Source organism: Acipenser ruthenus, chromosome 2, assembly GCF_902713425.1.
Source record: "Acipenser ruthenus chromosome 2, fAciRut3.2 maternal haplotype, whole genome shotgun sequence".
NCBI lineage: Eukaryota > Metazoa > Chordata > Actinopteri > Acipenseriformes > Acipenseridae > Acipenser > Acipenser ruthenus.
Window position 1 is genome coordinate 69,503,893 of NC_081190.1, and position 18,758 is coordinate 69,522,650.

Sequence of the window (18,758 nt, forward strand, 5' to 3'; positions counted from 1 at the left end):
ATTTAAGGGTTGTTCCCTGGTAAAATGTTACAATGAGATGATATGGGTGCTAAGGTAGCTTTAATTATGTCCGGTGTAACTAAGCTATCTTGTATCTTATATGACCTGTGCATGTTTGATATACGCTTTGCAGGTAAAAAGAAGCTTTAAGCAGAAAGTGATTTTATGCTATTTACAAAAATGTTTATGGTGTATGATAAAAATATAAATTGATAATTTTTTTATTTTTTTTTAATGAAGAAAAAAAATCTTAATTCTTATTCTAGTTATTTTTATATTTGGAATCAGTGCATTAACTCACATGTTTGTATATAAACGTGTACAACATTTTTGTGTATTTTATTTTTTACTTATTCCTTATTTACTCTATATACACACACATTCATCTATCTTTATGGCATACAAATCAAGTTGCATGATATTAATATTGATCATGCATGTGCCTGTTTTGATTATATTTAAAACATATTACAAACATATATGGACGTGATGCATATATGTAACATATTAAAACAGTATATATTGTATATATTTATAATATATTGAAAATATGTGTTCTTTCCGTATGGGCATTGGGTGTGTATTGTTATTTTGTGCAGATTATTATACATTTGAGTGCATCAATCAGTTAATTCACATTTTGTATATAAGCGTGTACAACATATTAACTTATTCCTTATTTAGTACATTACCTCTCTCTCACTCTCACTCATATCTTTATATGGCATACTAATCAAGTTGCATGATATCATTCATTTTGGTCATGCATGTTCTATAAACAGGTTCTGTAAAGTAAATATATTACAACTGCATACATGACATTCTAAACATGGAATAAAAAGTTAGACAGACACACCCTTATAAACGTTATTGCATTTTTTTTTATTTCTACATTTTTTTTGTAAATAAACACAGAAATAAAAAAGACTATTTGCTTAAATGTCCAAAAAATTGTTTCATGAGAGTGTATATTTTACAGGAATATATTAAACACCAACTCATTTTAAAACTATTTTTAAAACATAATAACATAATGCTATATACTATATATATTAAAAACGACCATGTCAGCCTTTATCATGCCATTAAAACTGTTGTACAAACTACAATTGAGTTTCAAATACATGCAGCAGTAGGTTCCACGAAAGCAATATCTTCTGGTTAAGGAATTTATGTCCCTGATAAAAAAAAAAAAAAAAAAAAACACATTTAAGCTTTGTAAGAATTTAGTGAAAGATAAAATTGTATTTTAAACGTAAAGGTATACTACTGTAAATGCAATAAAATATTTAACATGTGGTTGTTAATCTATTAGTCTCAGTAGCCTTCATCTATAGGTTGGTTTGAAGTATGAACTACTGGTGCTAATCTCCCAAAACCATAATTTCAAAGCAGATATACTAATTCAACACCCCTCAATCCCATTTACTCCTCCCCCATCTAATTATAAAGGCATTTCATATTTCAAACTATAACAAAGAAATGTTCAGTGAGCCTCCTTAGAAATAATTTCTTGGCAGGTATTCTTGTTCTGGAAGAGTAGATTCGAGTGTAGGGATGTTGAAAACCTCTGCAGTGTCTGTTGCAGCAGCGGATAGTTCTTCACTGAATTCTAAAAAAATATATAATGAAATGAATGGAAAACATAAGTAATAAGGTCATTGTTATTTATGTATACAGGTTGTGTGAACAACAGGTTATTTTGCAACATCTACTGTAGTGTTTCTGTTTTGCATCAGTTGGAGTTTGCCATGCTGTCTGGCCCAAGAAAGTGGAAGATTTGTACATCTACCAACCAGCTTTTTTAAGAAAACTGATGAACATTCCCAGCAGCCCCCTGCCCCTGGTGGTCGTTAGATGCAATTACAGTTAATAATCATTGTATGCTCCCTCATGTCTTTTCTTTCTGCATGGTTGCCGATGGGGTGTTGATAAGTGTGTGTTGACCAAGGTTCAATCCTCAATCACTGTCTTTTAAATTACTGTTTAATAAGGATGCTTCCCAGCTGGAGGAAAGGCTGGGAGCGTAGCTACATCTGACCATTGTTGTTCTTTATGTACCTGGCACAATACGAAGAGTCTCCTGAGAGCAGGGTGCCTCCTGCTCGTTCTCTCCCTCAGGACCCACATCCACAATCAGAGATGCTTCCAGAGTTTTACTGCCATTCTGAGAGTACGACTCTGCATGGGAGGGTTCTCCCTCAACGGGTTCTTGGCTTGACTTCTGCTCTGGGAAAGGGTCTTCTTGAGCTAGGAAAGTTCCCCTTGGGGGAGCAGCCAGTGGAGCACCTTCTTCTTGGGCGTCTTCCTTTTGTGAAGGCCCTTCTGGTGAAGGCTCGGGTTCTGGCGTCTTGTCCCTTCTCCGATACCTCCTGCGGGAGCTTTTCTTTTCCTGCCTCTGTCTTTTCCTTTGACTGTGTTCCCTGCAACCAAAATAAGATGTTTACTTTAAAAGTGACATCAGAGGGAGGATTGCTTTGAATTAAGTGTTGGTTGCAAGCGCTACATTTGAAAGAAAACTGAAGTGACCAGAAGGTGAGGTTGTTTAGTTTGTAAAGTTTGCTCCCGTGTGTGAAGTAGGGTGAAGGGATTCTGCTTGTCCTGCACCCAGTCCTGGTTCTTAGAACTAGCGTGTTGACATGACCAAAATGATTCGGTGCCAGGAAAGACCTTGCTAAATTATCCATTGTTAAACTGAGCTGCATCAGGTTAGGCTTATTACAGGATATCTCCTGTAATATCTCCTGTAATTATTACAGGATATCTCCTGTAATAATTCTAATCAGTTCAGAGCACACTTTGCTAGAAGCTGAATATTCAGAATTGTCTCAACAAGATAGTGTACATCTGATAACCAGGACTGGGTGCAGGACCGTTGCCTTGGCTTTGTTTTCCAATATAAAGTATACTATTAGTGTAATTAAACAAGCAAAACAAAAAACCAAACTTAGAATGCTAATTTAACTATTAACTAACCTACTTAAGCCTGAATTGTTTCTTGATAGTTGTTATTTTTCCCCTTTGCAGAAATCAAAGGGAGCTAGCAATTCAACAGTGCAAACATTGGCTCCAAGAATATGTAAACAATACAGTATGTGGCATAGCAATGTACAGCCTTTATGTATTCCATAAATAAAATGAATTTGACGGCTGGTTTCACAGACATTGATTAGCATTAATCTTGGAGCTCTTTACCAAGGGTAACATGAGGTAATCCAAGGTGAGTGCTAATCAGGGTCTGTGGAACCAGCCATGAAAGCTAAATTAAATACAAATGAATTGACTAAAGAATGTTTTTTGATTATATATAGCAATACAGCAATCTTCTCCTCTGGTTAGCTTGTTTTTTGTGTAATGATCAAACAATCATCATTACCATGGAGTTCATGTATTTTGGTCAGGAGCAATACAAATAAATGGTTGTGCTATAATTGTTTTTTCAGGGCCCTTGTGGTCTATGTTATAAAGCATACACTGCAATTTAACATAGCGAGTGCCTATGTCTGCCCCCTGTTTAAATGTAAATAGAATTTTAAAGATCTCCATTATATATTAAATGTAAAGATTTTTCTTACACATTTCATTGAAAATGTTCAAATAAAAAGAGTGCATAAAGCAATGTAAGCAAGGTATTTTTCTTTTATTTCAAACAAAGTTAATTATAAGAGACTTCAGCACATCACTGGTCCTCTTTCCTTGTGATGAAAATCTTTTGCTTCGCTTTTAAATTAATTCAGGTTCTGCAAATATTTCAGATATTCTTGAAATTCTGTAAAAATCATCAGGCTTCAAGGGCTAATGTAAGTTCTTGCAAAAAACTAAAACGCTTTGGAAATAATTATTTTTTTTCTCTCTTGAGGGTGCTTTGAAACACAGAATTATCTCCAAACCCTCCTTAAAAACTCCAAAAAAGTTCAATTGATCAAAACAGGCTTTAAGTAATTGTTTGTGAATAGAGTTTGAAGTAAAGAAATGGGAACAGTACACAAGCTGACTGAGTTTATGTAAATAGCGAGTAAAACTAAAGAAACTACTTGGTGCGGCAGACAAATATTTTGAGTCATTCTTTAATTCTTATTTTTTTGCAAAGAGAAAAAAATAATGTTAATTTTACAAAACGAAAAAAACAACACTTTGAATGTTCTTGAGAGGACATGAAATATATAAATTAGTTGTCTAGTTCTAGTTTTGTAAGATGAACATGTGTTTTACCTCTTTCAAAAAATAGGAGTTAAAGACTGAAGTAAACCCTTTGAAAATCTGGCCCTATGTGTCTTTGGCTGACAATTCCTGTGTCTGTCTACATTTACCCATGAACCCACTGGTAAGTCTCCTTCTCTTGAGCTTCTGTCTTTCGTTTCTTGAGAAGGTCTCGATCTCTCAACCGACTGGATATCCCACCTATAATAAAATACAGCTCCTACTGTAAATATATGTTTCCAGTAGTCTTCATGCTTCCAGGCATGATACAACCATACAGTATTACATTGTGCAATTCTAGATTTGTAGTTTTCCCCAATTAAAAAATAACCATATTTTTTACAATTAGCACTGTAAACATGCAGTTTACATTTTCCTGTGCTTACATTTACAATAGATTTTTCCAGTATACTTTTCCAGACATAAGCTATTTACTATATTTTACTGTGCATTCAATATAATTTTATTACATTTTGTATGGTACAGTATTTTAAGAAGCATATTTTAAAAGAATACAATATGTAAATATATTTGTTATTAAAAAGAGAATATCTTTATGCATTAAAAAAAAAAAAAAAAAATGTGTTTCTGGTTTTCAGTTTGCTGCAGTTAAATATGCCATAGAGATATCCCAGTACCTTTCAATGAAAAGTTAAACTTAACTTACAGTGCCCGTTTTATGCACAACAGGAAGTATTTTCAAAGGTTTTCTCCAGCCTTTAATTAACTCTTACTTTTTGAAAGATGAAAAACTCTTGTTAACGTTATGGAACTAGAAACAACTCACTAATATAGTAAGGTACCTTGAGAACTCTCAGGTTCGATTTCACTTCTTTAAAAATAACTTGGAATTTTCCTCTTTTCAGAAAATTGGAGTTAAAAAAAAAAATGGAGTAAACACTTTGAAAATATGCCCCATTAACACAACTTTAGATTGCATTGTTAGTAAAACAAATTGGACTTTAAAGATCCTTTGCTTCACCCCAAAATCCATCCACCTGTCTTTAAGCTATATACTTCTACGTATTAACATCAACTATTCCTTATATTACAAAACAATAGATATTAGGTATTGCAATCCATAACACTGTAAATGACTAATCCTTTTGACATTTGCCTAATTCATTTTGTATTACTAGCAATTTCTTTGTGACCTATATTTGTATATGTATATAAATTATACAATAACGCGCTCTAGTTTCCTAGTATTGTAGTTACCTCGATTGTCATTTGGGTCATCGCGTTCTGAATATCTCTCCATGTTGTTCTCAATACTTTTGTTGAAGAGAAGTGAACAAGCAGCTTTTCTGTCATTTCTCTTTCTCCAGAAGTTTGGCACACCCACCCAAACATTTTTATCTGGTTTAACCATTAACGCTGTATTTGAAGTGTGTTAACAGTTTTCTTCTTATCATATTTGTAAAGGTGGGTGATCTGGCACAGCGTATGAAAAAATAAACCAGCGGGTATGCTGTTGTCTACAACTATGGCCAAAGGTTTTGCATCACCCCATAGAATAAAGTCATAAAGTCGAATGAAACCTGATGAATATTGTTAAGTTAACATATTGAATTATATATCACTTTATAATTTTCCATATGCTTAATGAGAGACTTTGACATTTCGAAATCTAACATGAAATACTGCACTACTATTATGGTAGACACTTACAATATCATTTTGTAGTTTCTTTGATTAAATTATGTTCATATCGTTTTTTTGTTTTTTTTCTCAATCCTAAAATTCTAGGTGATGTGAAACGTTTGGCCATAGCTGTAGTCTCTGAAAGCAGTAACTGTGTTTTCAGTATTCGCAAGCACATGCAGTGCACATATCTGTCATTACAGGCAGGACTGTCAGAAAATAAGCGGTGAGTAAAAACACTTCCAGATTATTTCACTTTACTACTTTCCTCCTTCTCCTCACCCGTTCTCCACTCTCGAACACCCAACCACCAGTGAGTGAAAACATGCAGCTTTTATGCAGTTGTACCGAGACTCGATTGCTAGTCAATCATTCAATTGGAATCTCGGTACAACTGCACGTGAATTAATTAAAGTGCAATTCCCCGTGCTCACATATTATTACTTTTTACTTGCACGTGATGTGATGTGCCATCCCCGTGCCTAATACAAATATACAATTTACACACATGTGAAACACAGACCCGCTTATATCCCGTGTACCAATGCCCATTCACCAACATTTACACACAACACGTAACATATAACATACACAGGGGGGGCACTTTGCCACAACGACCAATAGCAATAACAATGGCATCACAGTGGCACAACAATGATGCTTGTTGGCAATACATTGCTGTGAACTAGATGGTACCATTGCTTACAAATATAAAGATGCTTTGGCTGATCCTGTCTATATTGATTCAAACACAGGCTCCCTTGAGAAAGGTATGTACAACATATCGAAACGTTGGGCAGCTGGCTCTTTGAGAAAGGAAATGAATGGAGGAAGTGAGAGGCGGACTGGAGTATTACACCAATCCAGGAGGACAAGACAGGCGGATAATAAACTTAAGAGACTGACGGCACAGAGAGCTAAGTATCGTTCTCATCAAAACTTTATAGATACTTGTCACAATATATAGAACACCATTACATCATGTAAGAATAAATCATGAATTTGAATGTAAACAATAACAAGTAGAATATTTTTAGAATATTTCTTAGCAGACGCCCTTATCCAGGGCGACTTACAATTGTTACAACATATCACATTATACATTATACAGATATCACATTATTTTTACATACAATTACCCATTTATACAGTTGGGTTTTTACTGGAGCAATCTAGGTAAAGTACCTTGCTCAAGGGTACAACAGCAGTGTCCCCCACTGGGGATTGAACCCACAACCCTCCGGTCAAGAGTCCAGAGCCCTAACCACTACTCCACACTGCTGCCCTCAGTAGTTGTCATGCCGTCAAAAACCTATAAATACCTCCAATGTTTGGATTCAAACACAGGCTCCCTTGAGAAAGATATGTACAACATATCGAAACGTTGGGCAGCTGGCTCTTTGAGCTAAAATATATATATATATCTATATCTATCTATATATATATATATATATATATATATATATATATATATATATATATAATTTATAATAGGCAACTAGAACTGAAGAGCAGCTCCTGAACTCAAAGCACCTAACACATACTAAACACAACACATACTCAAAGCACCTTAACACATACTAAACAAAACACATACTCAAAGCACCTTAAATACATACTTAACACAACACATACTCAAAGCACCTTAACACATACTAAACACAACACATACTCAAAGCACCTTAAATACATACTTAACACAACACATACTCAAAGCACCTTAACACATACTAAACACAACACATACTCAAAGCACCTTAAATACATACTTAACACAACACATACTCAAAGCATCTTAACACAACACATACTCAAAGCACCTTAACACAACACATACTCAAAGCACCTTAACACAACACATACTCAAAGCACCTTAAATACATACTTATCACGAAATACATTGCAAATATCACAAAAAGGTAAGGGAAATAAAATGTAATTTGAAGCTACTTCATCTTGGAATTAGCCAACAGCAGTCTAGATCAGTTTTATGATTCTTAAACTGTATCTTATTTATAAAAACAGACTTATATTATATTACATATTTTGGCTTTATTTTTCAATTGCAGGAAAATGGTCCACCTTTTTTTTTTTTTTTTTTTTTTTTAAGAGAAAGTCTGTCCCCCTCCTACTGTGTAATGCTTCCAGTTTCCGGCTAAATTGACTTCAGGTCTACCAAGAAGAAAATGCAAATTGGTCTACGTCACAGACACTGGAACCCTAACAGGTTTATAGCTTTTGAATTTGTTAGACGTTAGCGTGAGCACATTAGCTGCCATATGTGCTGCCAACCTGCAGTCAATACACCTCATATCAATAAAACATACTACCTAGAATGCATAGTAGCATGACTCAGCAGACAGAGCTATCAAGTAAACCAAGCCTCCCGGGTCTCCTACAGTATCCCCTTTCACCAACAGAGACAGCTGTACTTTCACACACCCAGATGGTCCCATACTGATAGTCAGGCATGTTACAAAAAATAGTTAAGCTACAGTATTACGTTGTTTGATACTATAGTTTTGAAACATGAACAGTTTCTATTTAAGAAAAATACAAATCTAATTGTATTTTGACAAACAGATTTTTAGCCATGGCAAGGGTTTATGTCACTGATATATTTGTTTTCTCCTGTAATATTTAATATAATATAAAAAAGAAAGTACACAGCCAGCTGATGTGAATACAATTTCTAGAATTAATTTCTGGAATCAATCTATTCGCTTTAATTTGGTGAAATATATGGCTGGCCATTTTATTTGAAAGATTCTGCTCTCTGTTTATAGTAACCCTTCCAATTAAAATAAAATGATATAACTTGCTGTTATGTTCTGAAGGAATATTTTGCTGGAGTTGGACTCAAACCTACAGGTCTTAGGTGAAAAGTATTAAGTGATTACTCCAGGGAGCCACTGACAAATCTATCATTTATAAACCTACTGTATATGTTGAAGCAACTGTCGGCAGAAATATTAGGGGTTAACATTGAATCTCAGTCCCCAAACCTTGTCAGCAGATGGCTTATTATGAGGAGGGAGGGTAGGGGGTTGCATAAAAACACAGGGGAAGTTGAAAGCTTGTTGATATGCACATCCTTTTTTCTGTTAAAAGGTATCATACTGGAATGGCAAAAGATACAGTGAAAGATCATCTTCTGATCTTTCACTGTATCTTTGTTTTATTTTAATTTAGTCGTTGCCAATTATTTTTTATTATTTTCTCCCCAATTTGGAATGGCCAAATATTTTTTAGGCTCAGCTCACTGCTACCACCCCTGCGCTGACTCGGGAGGGCGAAAACGAACACGCTGTCCTCCGAAGCGTGTGCCGTCACACTGCGGACTCACCATGCAGCCACCCAAGAGCTACAGCGTTGGAGGACAACGCAGCTCTCGGGCAGCTTACAGGCAAGCCCGCAGGCGCCCGGCCAGACTACAGGGGTCGCTGGTGCGCAGTGAGCCGAGGACACCCTGGCGGACCTAACCCTCCCTCCACCCCGGGCGGCGCTCGACCAATTGTGCGCCGCCCCCTGGAAGCTCCCGTCCCCGGTCAGCAAAGGAATAGCCTGGAATCTAACTCGCGACATCCAGGCTATAGGGCACATCCTGCACTCCACGAGGAGTGCCTTTACTGGATGCGCCACTCGGGAGCCCTCACTGTATCTTCTTATCGTTTTATATAAAATACCCATCCACAATGCTTTAGAATTCATATCTCAGCCTTGTATTTAATGTATTATGCTTTGTTTTTCACTGTATTTAATGCATTATGCATTGTTTTTTTACTGTATCTTGTAAAGCGCTTTGTGATGGTGGTCCACTATGAAAGGTGCCAGATTCATAAAATAAAGAGTTTCCCTGAAACCCTGAAAACCTAGCTACTTAGAGTTCATATGGGGGCGACACTTCCTTACTATCTGAGGTTACTTGTGGCGTTCCTCAGGGTTCTGTTCTTGGGCCAATTTTATTTTCACTATGCTGATGACACCCAGCTATATCTGTCTCTAAAACCAGGTGGTGTCTCTTCTATACAAAAATGTGATAAGCTGTCTTGCTGACATCAAGGTATGGATGTCTAATAATTTACTTATGTTAATTTCAGATAAAACAGAGAGAATGATTTTGGGATCAAAAGATTAAAAAAAAAAACATAAATCTGTCCGCCTTCACAGAGGATAGTTTCCCACAAAACTGAAATGAGGAATCTGGGTGTAATTTTTGACCCTGACCTCTCCTTTGAGTCACGTGTTCGAAATATAATTAAAATATCTTTCTTTCATCCTAGAAATATTCCCAAGGTGAGCCGCTTCCTTTCACAGCAAAATGCTGAGAGACTGATGCATGCCTTCATATCTTTTAGGATTGATTACTGCAATGCCCTGTACTCTGGAATTCCAAACTGTGTTCTGTCTCGATTGCAGCTTGTACACAATGCTGCAGCCAGGGTGCTAACCAAAACAAAAAAAAGTGCGCACATCACCCCAGTGTTAGCAACCCTCCACTGGCTCCCGGTACTGTCCAGGACTGACTTTAAGGTCCTTCTTATCGCCCATAAAGCCCTAAACGGTTTGGCTCCGGCCAATTTGAAGGATCTTTTAGTCCCGTATGCCCCTGGCCAGCCACTCTGATCCCAAGATGCAGGGCTGTTATCTGTCCCAAGGATTTTAAAGCAAAGGACAGGTGGTAGAGCATTCAGTCTGGAATGCTCTACCATGCACAGGGAGAGAGACACACCTACTGTGCATATTTTTAAAAATAAATTAAAAACATACTTTTATAATAGGGCTTTTATATCTTATATATTTATTTTTTATATAGTTTTATTCCTATTTGTTTGGTTTGAGTTCCTCATCTGTTAGTTTTTATTTGCTTTAATTTTAAAATGTTGTTTTCTTTTGCTGTTTTTATTGTTTTATATTGTTTTTATTGTACTAAATGTACTTCCGAATGTCCTTTTTCATGTTAAAAGCGCCTTGGGATGGCTTGCCATGAAAGGCGCTTTATAAATAAAATTTGATTTGATTTGCTTTGATAATAGATCTATGGGAAATTGTTTGCAAGCAATTTACTTTTTTTTATTTCCCTTTCCTTTCAAACAAAATGGTGCAGATTGTAGTTTAGACTAAAAGACAATCTGCCCCATTTTGTTTGAAAGGAAAGGGAAATAAACCCAGCCCACTGCACTTAGGAACAAAGTATAACAAACTACATTTATTATAAATATTTAGCTTGATAAACTATCAGAATCTCAAGGCCAACCCATACACAGAAACCAAACAGGGACCCCTGCTGGTAGAAGACAGTACTGGATTAGCTTGAACTTCCAGACAGCCAGGGTTGCAACTGCCCACTGACTCAGAGGTAGGCATCTTGCTCAAGAGCTAAAGACAGATGGATCCTGTTTTCCTGTGCGCTGGAGGGCAGTTACTCATCGCTTCATCTTTGGAACCCCACCCCGCCTGCTGTGCAGTTCAGAAGTGTACCCTAGCAGGCAGGGAAACTTACATGACATTTTTATATTGAGGGCAGCTGAAAGGGTAACATTGGCAAATTACAATCTGTCCCTGGAGAGTACAGCAACATTTTCTGTTTGTGTCTTTCTCAAACCAATGCAACCCATGTGCAGCACATGTGGAAAACATTCCTAAAAAAAAAAAAATTCTTAAAACGCTATCAGTGTTTATGAATGTGGCCTAAAAATACAATTTAAATAAGGTTCCCAGAAATCTGGTTTATAAAATATAGAGGCAGTGGTATTAAGATATGCCACTATTTAGATTTCAAATAGACCCAATAGTTTATATTACACTATTAATGGATACTGTGGTGTAATTAGTGAGCTGTAGTGTCTCAAAATATTCATTGTACCATAGGTGGAATTTTGTGGAATTACCAGAGGTTACCACAGGAGGGTGGTGTGGATCTCATAATCAAGATGCATCAGGCCAGGATACAGTTCCTGTTCACCAGTACACATGCCAGAGGTCAATGGATTAATAGATGGTATGGTATCTTACAGTACTGCTGTGGAACACATGTTTTGCATTACCCTATAGAAGTAACTCATTTTGCTTCATAAAGTCGAATGACACCTGCTGAATAATGTTATGTTAACATATTGAATTACATACTGCTTTGTAGTTTTCCAAACTGACAAATGTAAAAAATGTGACATTTAGAAATCTAAAATGAAATACTTTACTACTATGGTATGATGGCTTCTTGTAGACTTTTGCAATATAATTTTGTAGTTTCTGTGATTACATGATGTTAAATAAAATATCTATATTATGTTCATATCTTTTTTTTTTTAAATTTTAAAATTCTAGGTGATGCAACACGTGTAGACTTAGTTGTATATACTAGCAGTTAAAGGGAAAGAGTTACAAAAAATGGGGGGGGGGGGGGGGGGGGGTTCTGATTGTTGCCCAGGACAAGAAAACAAGTCTGAGAGAAGTAGAGTTGTGGGAAAATTAAGAGCTTGGAGTTTGTGAACTCCCAGGTGGATATGTGACCCCACTTAGAGCTGAGGGAGACCTGGGAAGGAATAAACAAAATGGTCAGCTGTTAGAGGTGGAATGTGAAGGGAGGTTTAGAAAGAAGATGGGTAGAGGAAAGTACTGATAAACAAATGTCGTTCTCATGGGTCACTCGAGCGAGCAGATAGACACCGAGGGTTCCCCTTTGTTTTCCAGGAACCACTTCATGAGGGTTAGCGTGTACCCACAGTACCTCACCTGGCCTGCATACGTGGCGACGCTGTTGTCCCACTTCTCGACACGATATGTCATGGATGGCTTGGTGATGACGTCACAGACCAGGAAATAAACACAGACAAAGGACTGCGAGGTGAGTCACAAATGTGGAATGCAGTTAGTCGGATTGCAGTTGATTTACCTTGCTCTCTCTCGTTCCTCCTAACCAACCAATCTTTTCCAGTGCACAACTGTTGTTTATATTGATGTGACTGTCCTCAAATTGGCAAACAATTAGCCAGTTTGAAGACAGCCACATTCTACACATGTATATCTGGCAGGGAAGGTTTTTAATACTAGCTGCCAAACAATAATAATAATACATTGTTTTTAACACAAAATACATTTTAATAATAATAATAATAATAATAATAATAATAATAATAATAAATACAAAATTTATACAACTAACACAGGGGCGTACCCCATCACAGCCAGACTTACATTGTTATACATGCTGTAGTGTAGGGAGCCTTTTAACCAGTTATGATTAAGCTTACTTTAGCACAAGTTATTGAGAATATAAGAATCTGAGGGTAAATGAAGGCAAATGTCTATCTCTCTGTCTGCCTTATATTTTGCCATGTGTATACAGGGAATGTAGGTTATGGTGATCTACTTTGTAATGTTACTGATGGCTCTAATTTTGAATTCACAGCCGTGCTTGGGGTGAATGCCGCTGTTGGGTTTGTTTAAGTGGACAACAGATGAACAGGAGGATCAATTTTCAGGACAAATGAATACTAGCAAAGTATGTTTGTATGGGACGCTTAGGCCCAAATTTATAAAGGGGAAAAACCGACCGCAAAAAGTCACGTAATGTGCGTGTTCAGTACGGCTGCACTCATCGTCAAAATAACAACCTAATTAGGTGAAGCAGGCGATTCCGCAATCAACCAGTTTAAATACCCCTCACCGCAATTAGCGGTGGAGAATTACACACCTCTCACAATAAATAGCGGGTTTGGGTCAACGCTGCGTGTGTAGGCTACACATTCCAAAAGAAAATGAATGGCACACAAAGACCTCAGCCTGGTACTAGCCTGGTGATGAGGATGCTCGGAAGGGAAAACTGAAATTTACCAATATGGAAGTGGAGATTTTGGTACAAGCAGGTCCTGAGTGAGGTGAGGTGTTCGTCTCAGGACTGGCAACGGTATTGTAAATTAGTTGCGCAAAGGACGCTGGGATTAGGGAACTATTTTGGGGAAATTGTTGTTTCTGTAAATATTTGATCATTATTAATTGTTTTTTGTTATTGATTGAGAAGGTTGTTTTGTTTCATTGTTGTTTATCACTGTATTACCGTGGGTTAGGAGAGTGTGTGCATCTGTGGGGTAGTGGGCTGTCGTACACATTGGTGTACGTTATAAGTAGCAGTAACCAATTGGAAGCGCGGGACAGTGACATTGGCCAAACAAGCACTACATCTTGTATATTTATAAATAACCAGTTCACACAAATTCTAAGGAAACACTGCAAATGCCTACAAACTGAAAAAGTTACTTCGATAGGTACCCAAACACAAAATCAGCAGAACGTAAACAATAGCCAAGGTACACCCAGTTTGCACACAGGCCCACCCAAATCTGCGCCTATGAATGCCAAGTACATTTATATAAAAAAATAATAATAATAAACGTCAACTGTGCGCCCCAAAGGCGGGTATTTAAGTTTATACCAATTTTTTTAAATGCCGTAGGCTTTAGCCAATCAAATCAAAGTAGTAATTGTGATGCAATATTTGAGTCGTATCTTCCTCTCACACAAGGAATCATGTGCAAGCCATGTTTGATTGACAGCTTGCGAGGCAGTTGGCGCAGATCTGTTGAAAGTCTGTTGACAAGTCCCAGACGTTTATTTTTAAAGTAAGTTAGTAGTAGTACGGTTGTCAACATCGCAAAACAAATATGCACACACTTTTAAGAGTTTAGTTTAGTAGAAGGGCTCGAGTGAACAGGATTAAGACAGAGGACCGAATGCTGACAAGTAGTTTTAAATTGCTGAGATATGTGCGATTTTCTGGAGTGTCATGACTATATACAGCAAGCCCCGACGCTTGGGTGGAGCGGAGACGAGAGGATACTACAATGGTAAGTAATTGACTGACTTTCATTGTATTTAATAATTGCTTAAAATGTAATAATACTGTGTTCTCGCTGGTTTGGTGACGCTGCCTGTTTGACTTTTTAAAGTGCATTCACTGCGAGTATATATGTAAGTACATTTATTTTTTGCCTGCTCCAAACATTTTAAATGGTTTACATGGGAAATATAGTGGTTGGGAGTGTTCCGTCTGTAGGCAGTTTTCTGGCTTAAATATTTTGGGAACCGTGAAAAATGAGTGTGTTTGGAATGTGTATTGTAGCAGTGGCGGGCATTGGCAAATCGAGAGCTGATTTCTTAAGCAAAAAACAAAAGTTGCTTTCAGCTTCTTGCAATTTACCGTGAAAAATAGGCATCTATTTTCCTTACAGTATTTCACACTATGAAGTCATACTTTTATCAGCACCGTGCATTTGGTTACTATGGCAACGGGGTCAAACAAATACCGACTTCATGATTGGTGTTCGGGTCATACTACAATGACCTAGCTAGTCAGTGACAATTTATGCATGTCTATGATGGAACAGGTCTTCACATTATCTTAACAGCTAAAGAGATAATTTGCTTTTATGAAAATAATTCTAACAAGGGTCTTGAATTCATTGTAAATCACAGAGTTTTCTTAGAATTTAAATATTATTTAGATTCTTTAAAACAAACAAAAAACTGTGAAAGTCTGATTACAATCAAATATAATAAGATTTTTAATTTACATCCCTAGTTTTTTTTTGTTGACTTCTATTTTTTCTTCTTTTGTAGTATTACTATTTCTTATATATATATATATATATATATATATATATATATATATATATATATATATATATATATATATATATATATATTGGCATCTCAGATAACACTAATGAAGATTTAATGGATTTCATACATTTCATTGACCAGTCTCATCCAGCTCTGAAGTATACATGGAACATTTCTAAACAAATTTCTTTCTTAGACATTACCATCACGGTTTCTAATTGTACAATCAATACTACAGTTTTCTACAAAGAAACAGAATCTCATTCATATCTAAGATACGACTCCTCACATCCCAAAGCTTGTCGCAACTCCATTCCATACTCCCAATTACTAAGACTGAGGCGCATTTGCAGTGATGATAGTGATTTTTTGAATAAAACAAATGACATGTGTGCATTTTTCAAAAACTGTGGTTTTCCAGACACTATATTTAGAGAAGCTCAGTTAAGAGTATCGACAATAAACAGGAAGGATGCCTTGTACAAAACCAAAACACAGAATACCAACAATCGTATTCCCCTTGTTCTTACATATCATCCTATGACCAAAAAAGTACAACACATCATACAAAGAAATGTTAGCATTCTTCAAGATGATCCTTCTACAGCTCCTATTTTCAATAACCTTCCTCTAATGTCATACAGAAGAGACAAAAATCTAAGAGAGCATCTGGTCCACAGCAACATTCGACCCAATCTGGACAGTCTTAAGGGTACGTTTCCATGCAATAGGTCACGCTGTGCTACTTGTAAATACATTCACAGCAACACAGTAGTTAAGGGAGCAAAATCCTCATTTACTATCCATGATACTTTTACTTGCATTAGTAAAAGAATAGTCTATTGCATTGGCTGCATCAAATGTAACAAGCTATATATTGGTGCAACAAAACGACGCTTGGCTGATCGCTTCGTGGAACATCTGAGAAGACATTTTAACAGAAATGACCACACTATAGAAGACATCACAATTTGTGGGATGGTTCAATGCTATGGAACTAATGCTGTCAGGAAACAAAAGGAATGTAAACTTATTTTCAAACTAGGTACTTTGGAGCCATTTGGAATGAACATTCTATTCTGAGGTCATCATCATCATCATCAACATCATCAACATTCTGGAATTTTATTTAAAAGACTACTTGTTTGTTTTTTTATCAACTTCTTAAAGCACTGTTTTTTTTGTATTCAGCCGATGAAGGACTTGTAGTCCGAAACGTCCTGATAATTGATTTGTAATCAATTATTCTACCTTTTTAAGTACCTGAAATATCCTTTTCTTTTTTTATTTCTTTATATATATTTTAGCTCAAAGAGCCAGCTATATATATAATTATATATATATATAATTTTGTTATAATTTAGCTTGTAACTTTGCCTCTATCTGCCTGTAATTTTATATGTTTATTATGTTTTCTTCAATACAAAAAATATACAATTTATTAATAATTTTGTTGTTGTTTCTGTTTGTACTTGTCAAAGTAAATGGTTTTTGCAGTTATTGTGCACCGTTTTTGTTTCTGTAGGTTGTATGCATATGTGCTTTGTATTTGTAGTATATACGTGCAACTACTGATATAAACTGCAAAAAGTGTTCGCCTTGCTTCACTCGGCACCATACGTTTTCAGTCTCGGCTATTTTGCTCTGCTCAAACCCTGGGGAGATATTTGATGTATTCAGAGTTGTAATTGATTTAAATCATGTTTGCAATGTAAACTATTTCCTGTGACGTCAGACCTTTGGTACTTGCCCATCCACCCAAAGTTGGGGCCCACCCAAATTTCCATTCCAAGCTATGCCCCAGAAGTATAGTACTTATTTTTTCATGCCCACAAACAGGTAACACAAGCAGTAACGCCCCATGATATCGTACGGAACACAAAAGCCAGCGCACTTGCAGTTTTTTTTTTTCTGCAGTGATCAGAGGCCTCTGGTCCCAAACCCGAGTGCACTAGAGCTGACATTTTGAAAAGAGCTTTGAAACAGGCTTTAAACATGTAAGTGTGAAACTTTGTCAGGATTTTAACAATGAAAAGAGAAATTACAGGTGCATTGTTTAAACAGTTGTAGCAACACGTGGGGACGTATTTTTTGCAACCACGCTACTTACTCATTGAAGTCAAGTGAGGTCATTATTTGGACATACATGAAAACTTTATATACAGCAGAAATATGAGCAAGGAAACGTTTTAAGCTCTTGGCAAATTTTAACCCAGTTGTATAAATAGTCCAGCAACTATGGGACCACCAACTGCAAAATATTGTGTTCTGTAAGTATCAAAGACCTGCAGGCATTATCCAGTCCTGAATTCTTTCTGCTATACCTTTAGCCCACAGTGCTGTGCTGCTCCTGTTACTATGTTCAGATACTGCATGCAAAAGCAGTTACTGTTTATTAATAGGTTTAACACCTATTACCTATTTTTTGTAAAGTACATTGTTTTGTATATTCTCCATTTCTTACTGTTTGTTTTAAGGAAAATGTGAAATGTATATTTCAGCTCACTCTAATCTTTACAGAAACTTGATAAACATTAGTTAAAATATCAACAATTTGTCTATTATTACTGATATGCATATTATATACATTTTAATATTATGTAATAATACACTGCAAAATGTTCATACTGTTTACATTATTACGCATTTAAGCAAAATCTTTGGAAAATGTGAGACATTTCAACAGGAATATAAAGATAATGTATTTTTTTATTTTAAAATAATTAATTTATGAGGAACTTTATCTTTAATGGTTAAAACAATATTGTAGTGTGCACAGGGAAGGCAGCAGTAGGGCTGGTAGGTGACGTAATCACACACAAAAACATAAGCCCGATATACGCTCTTTGCAAAAGAGCCGGCTCATTTGTACAGCGGTATCGGCGCTATGCTTTATTGCGAGAGATCCCGGGTTCGCGCCCGCCCTCCACCTGTGTGTGGTCTGCCTCGCCCTGTGTGATGCACCTGCCTGCATTAACTGAGACTGCTACAAGGTGATCAAATTAATTATGTATACAGTACTACACCCTACTGGTGCTTCTAAAGGAAAAGGTGTAGCAGATATAAATAACACAGGTCTCATTCAGTATCATGTGTTATTCACCTCGACTTAATTATATCATCAGAAATGCCAAGAACAGCATTAAAAAAAAAAATGTTTAGATAAATAAACAAAAGGATAAGTGCCTATAATATTGTGTTTTTTTTTATATATAAATGTAGTCATTGCCAATGATTTTTACCCCAGTTTTCTCCCCAATTTGGACTCGCCAATTGTGTTATTATTAATCCCG

The 18,758-nt window shown here is 36.3% G+C and overlaps 1 protein-coding gene across 2 annotated transcripts; it reads right to left on the reverse strand.

The window, feature by feature from the left end:
- Window positions 1–858: 858 nt before the first annotated feature.
- Window positions 859–6,208, reverse strand: LOC117408885 (hemogen-like). Of its 2 annotated transcripts, none has more exons than XM_034014272.3 (4): window positions 5,419–6,208; window positions 4,311–4,401; window positions 2,062–2,423; window positions 859–1,612 (listed from the first exon to the last, which is right to left on the reverse strand). In XM_034014272.3, exons 1-4 carry the CDS (start codon window positions 5,570–5,572, stop codon window positions 1,500–1,502), a joined length of 720 nt encoding a protein of 239 aa, XP_033870163.2. In that variant the 5' UTR covers window positions 5,573–6,208; the 3' UTR covers window positions 859–1,499. The 2 variants fall into 2 exon arrangements, with proteins under 2 accessions (XP_033870163.2, XP_033870164.2); XM_034014273.3 differs by having other exon boundaries at window positions 4,323–4,401; window positions 5,419–6,203.
- Between the last annotated feature and the right edge of the window lie 12,550 nt (window positions 6,209–18,758).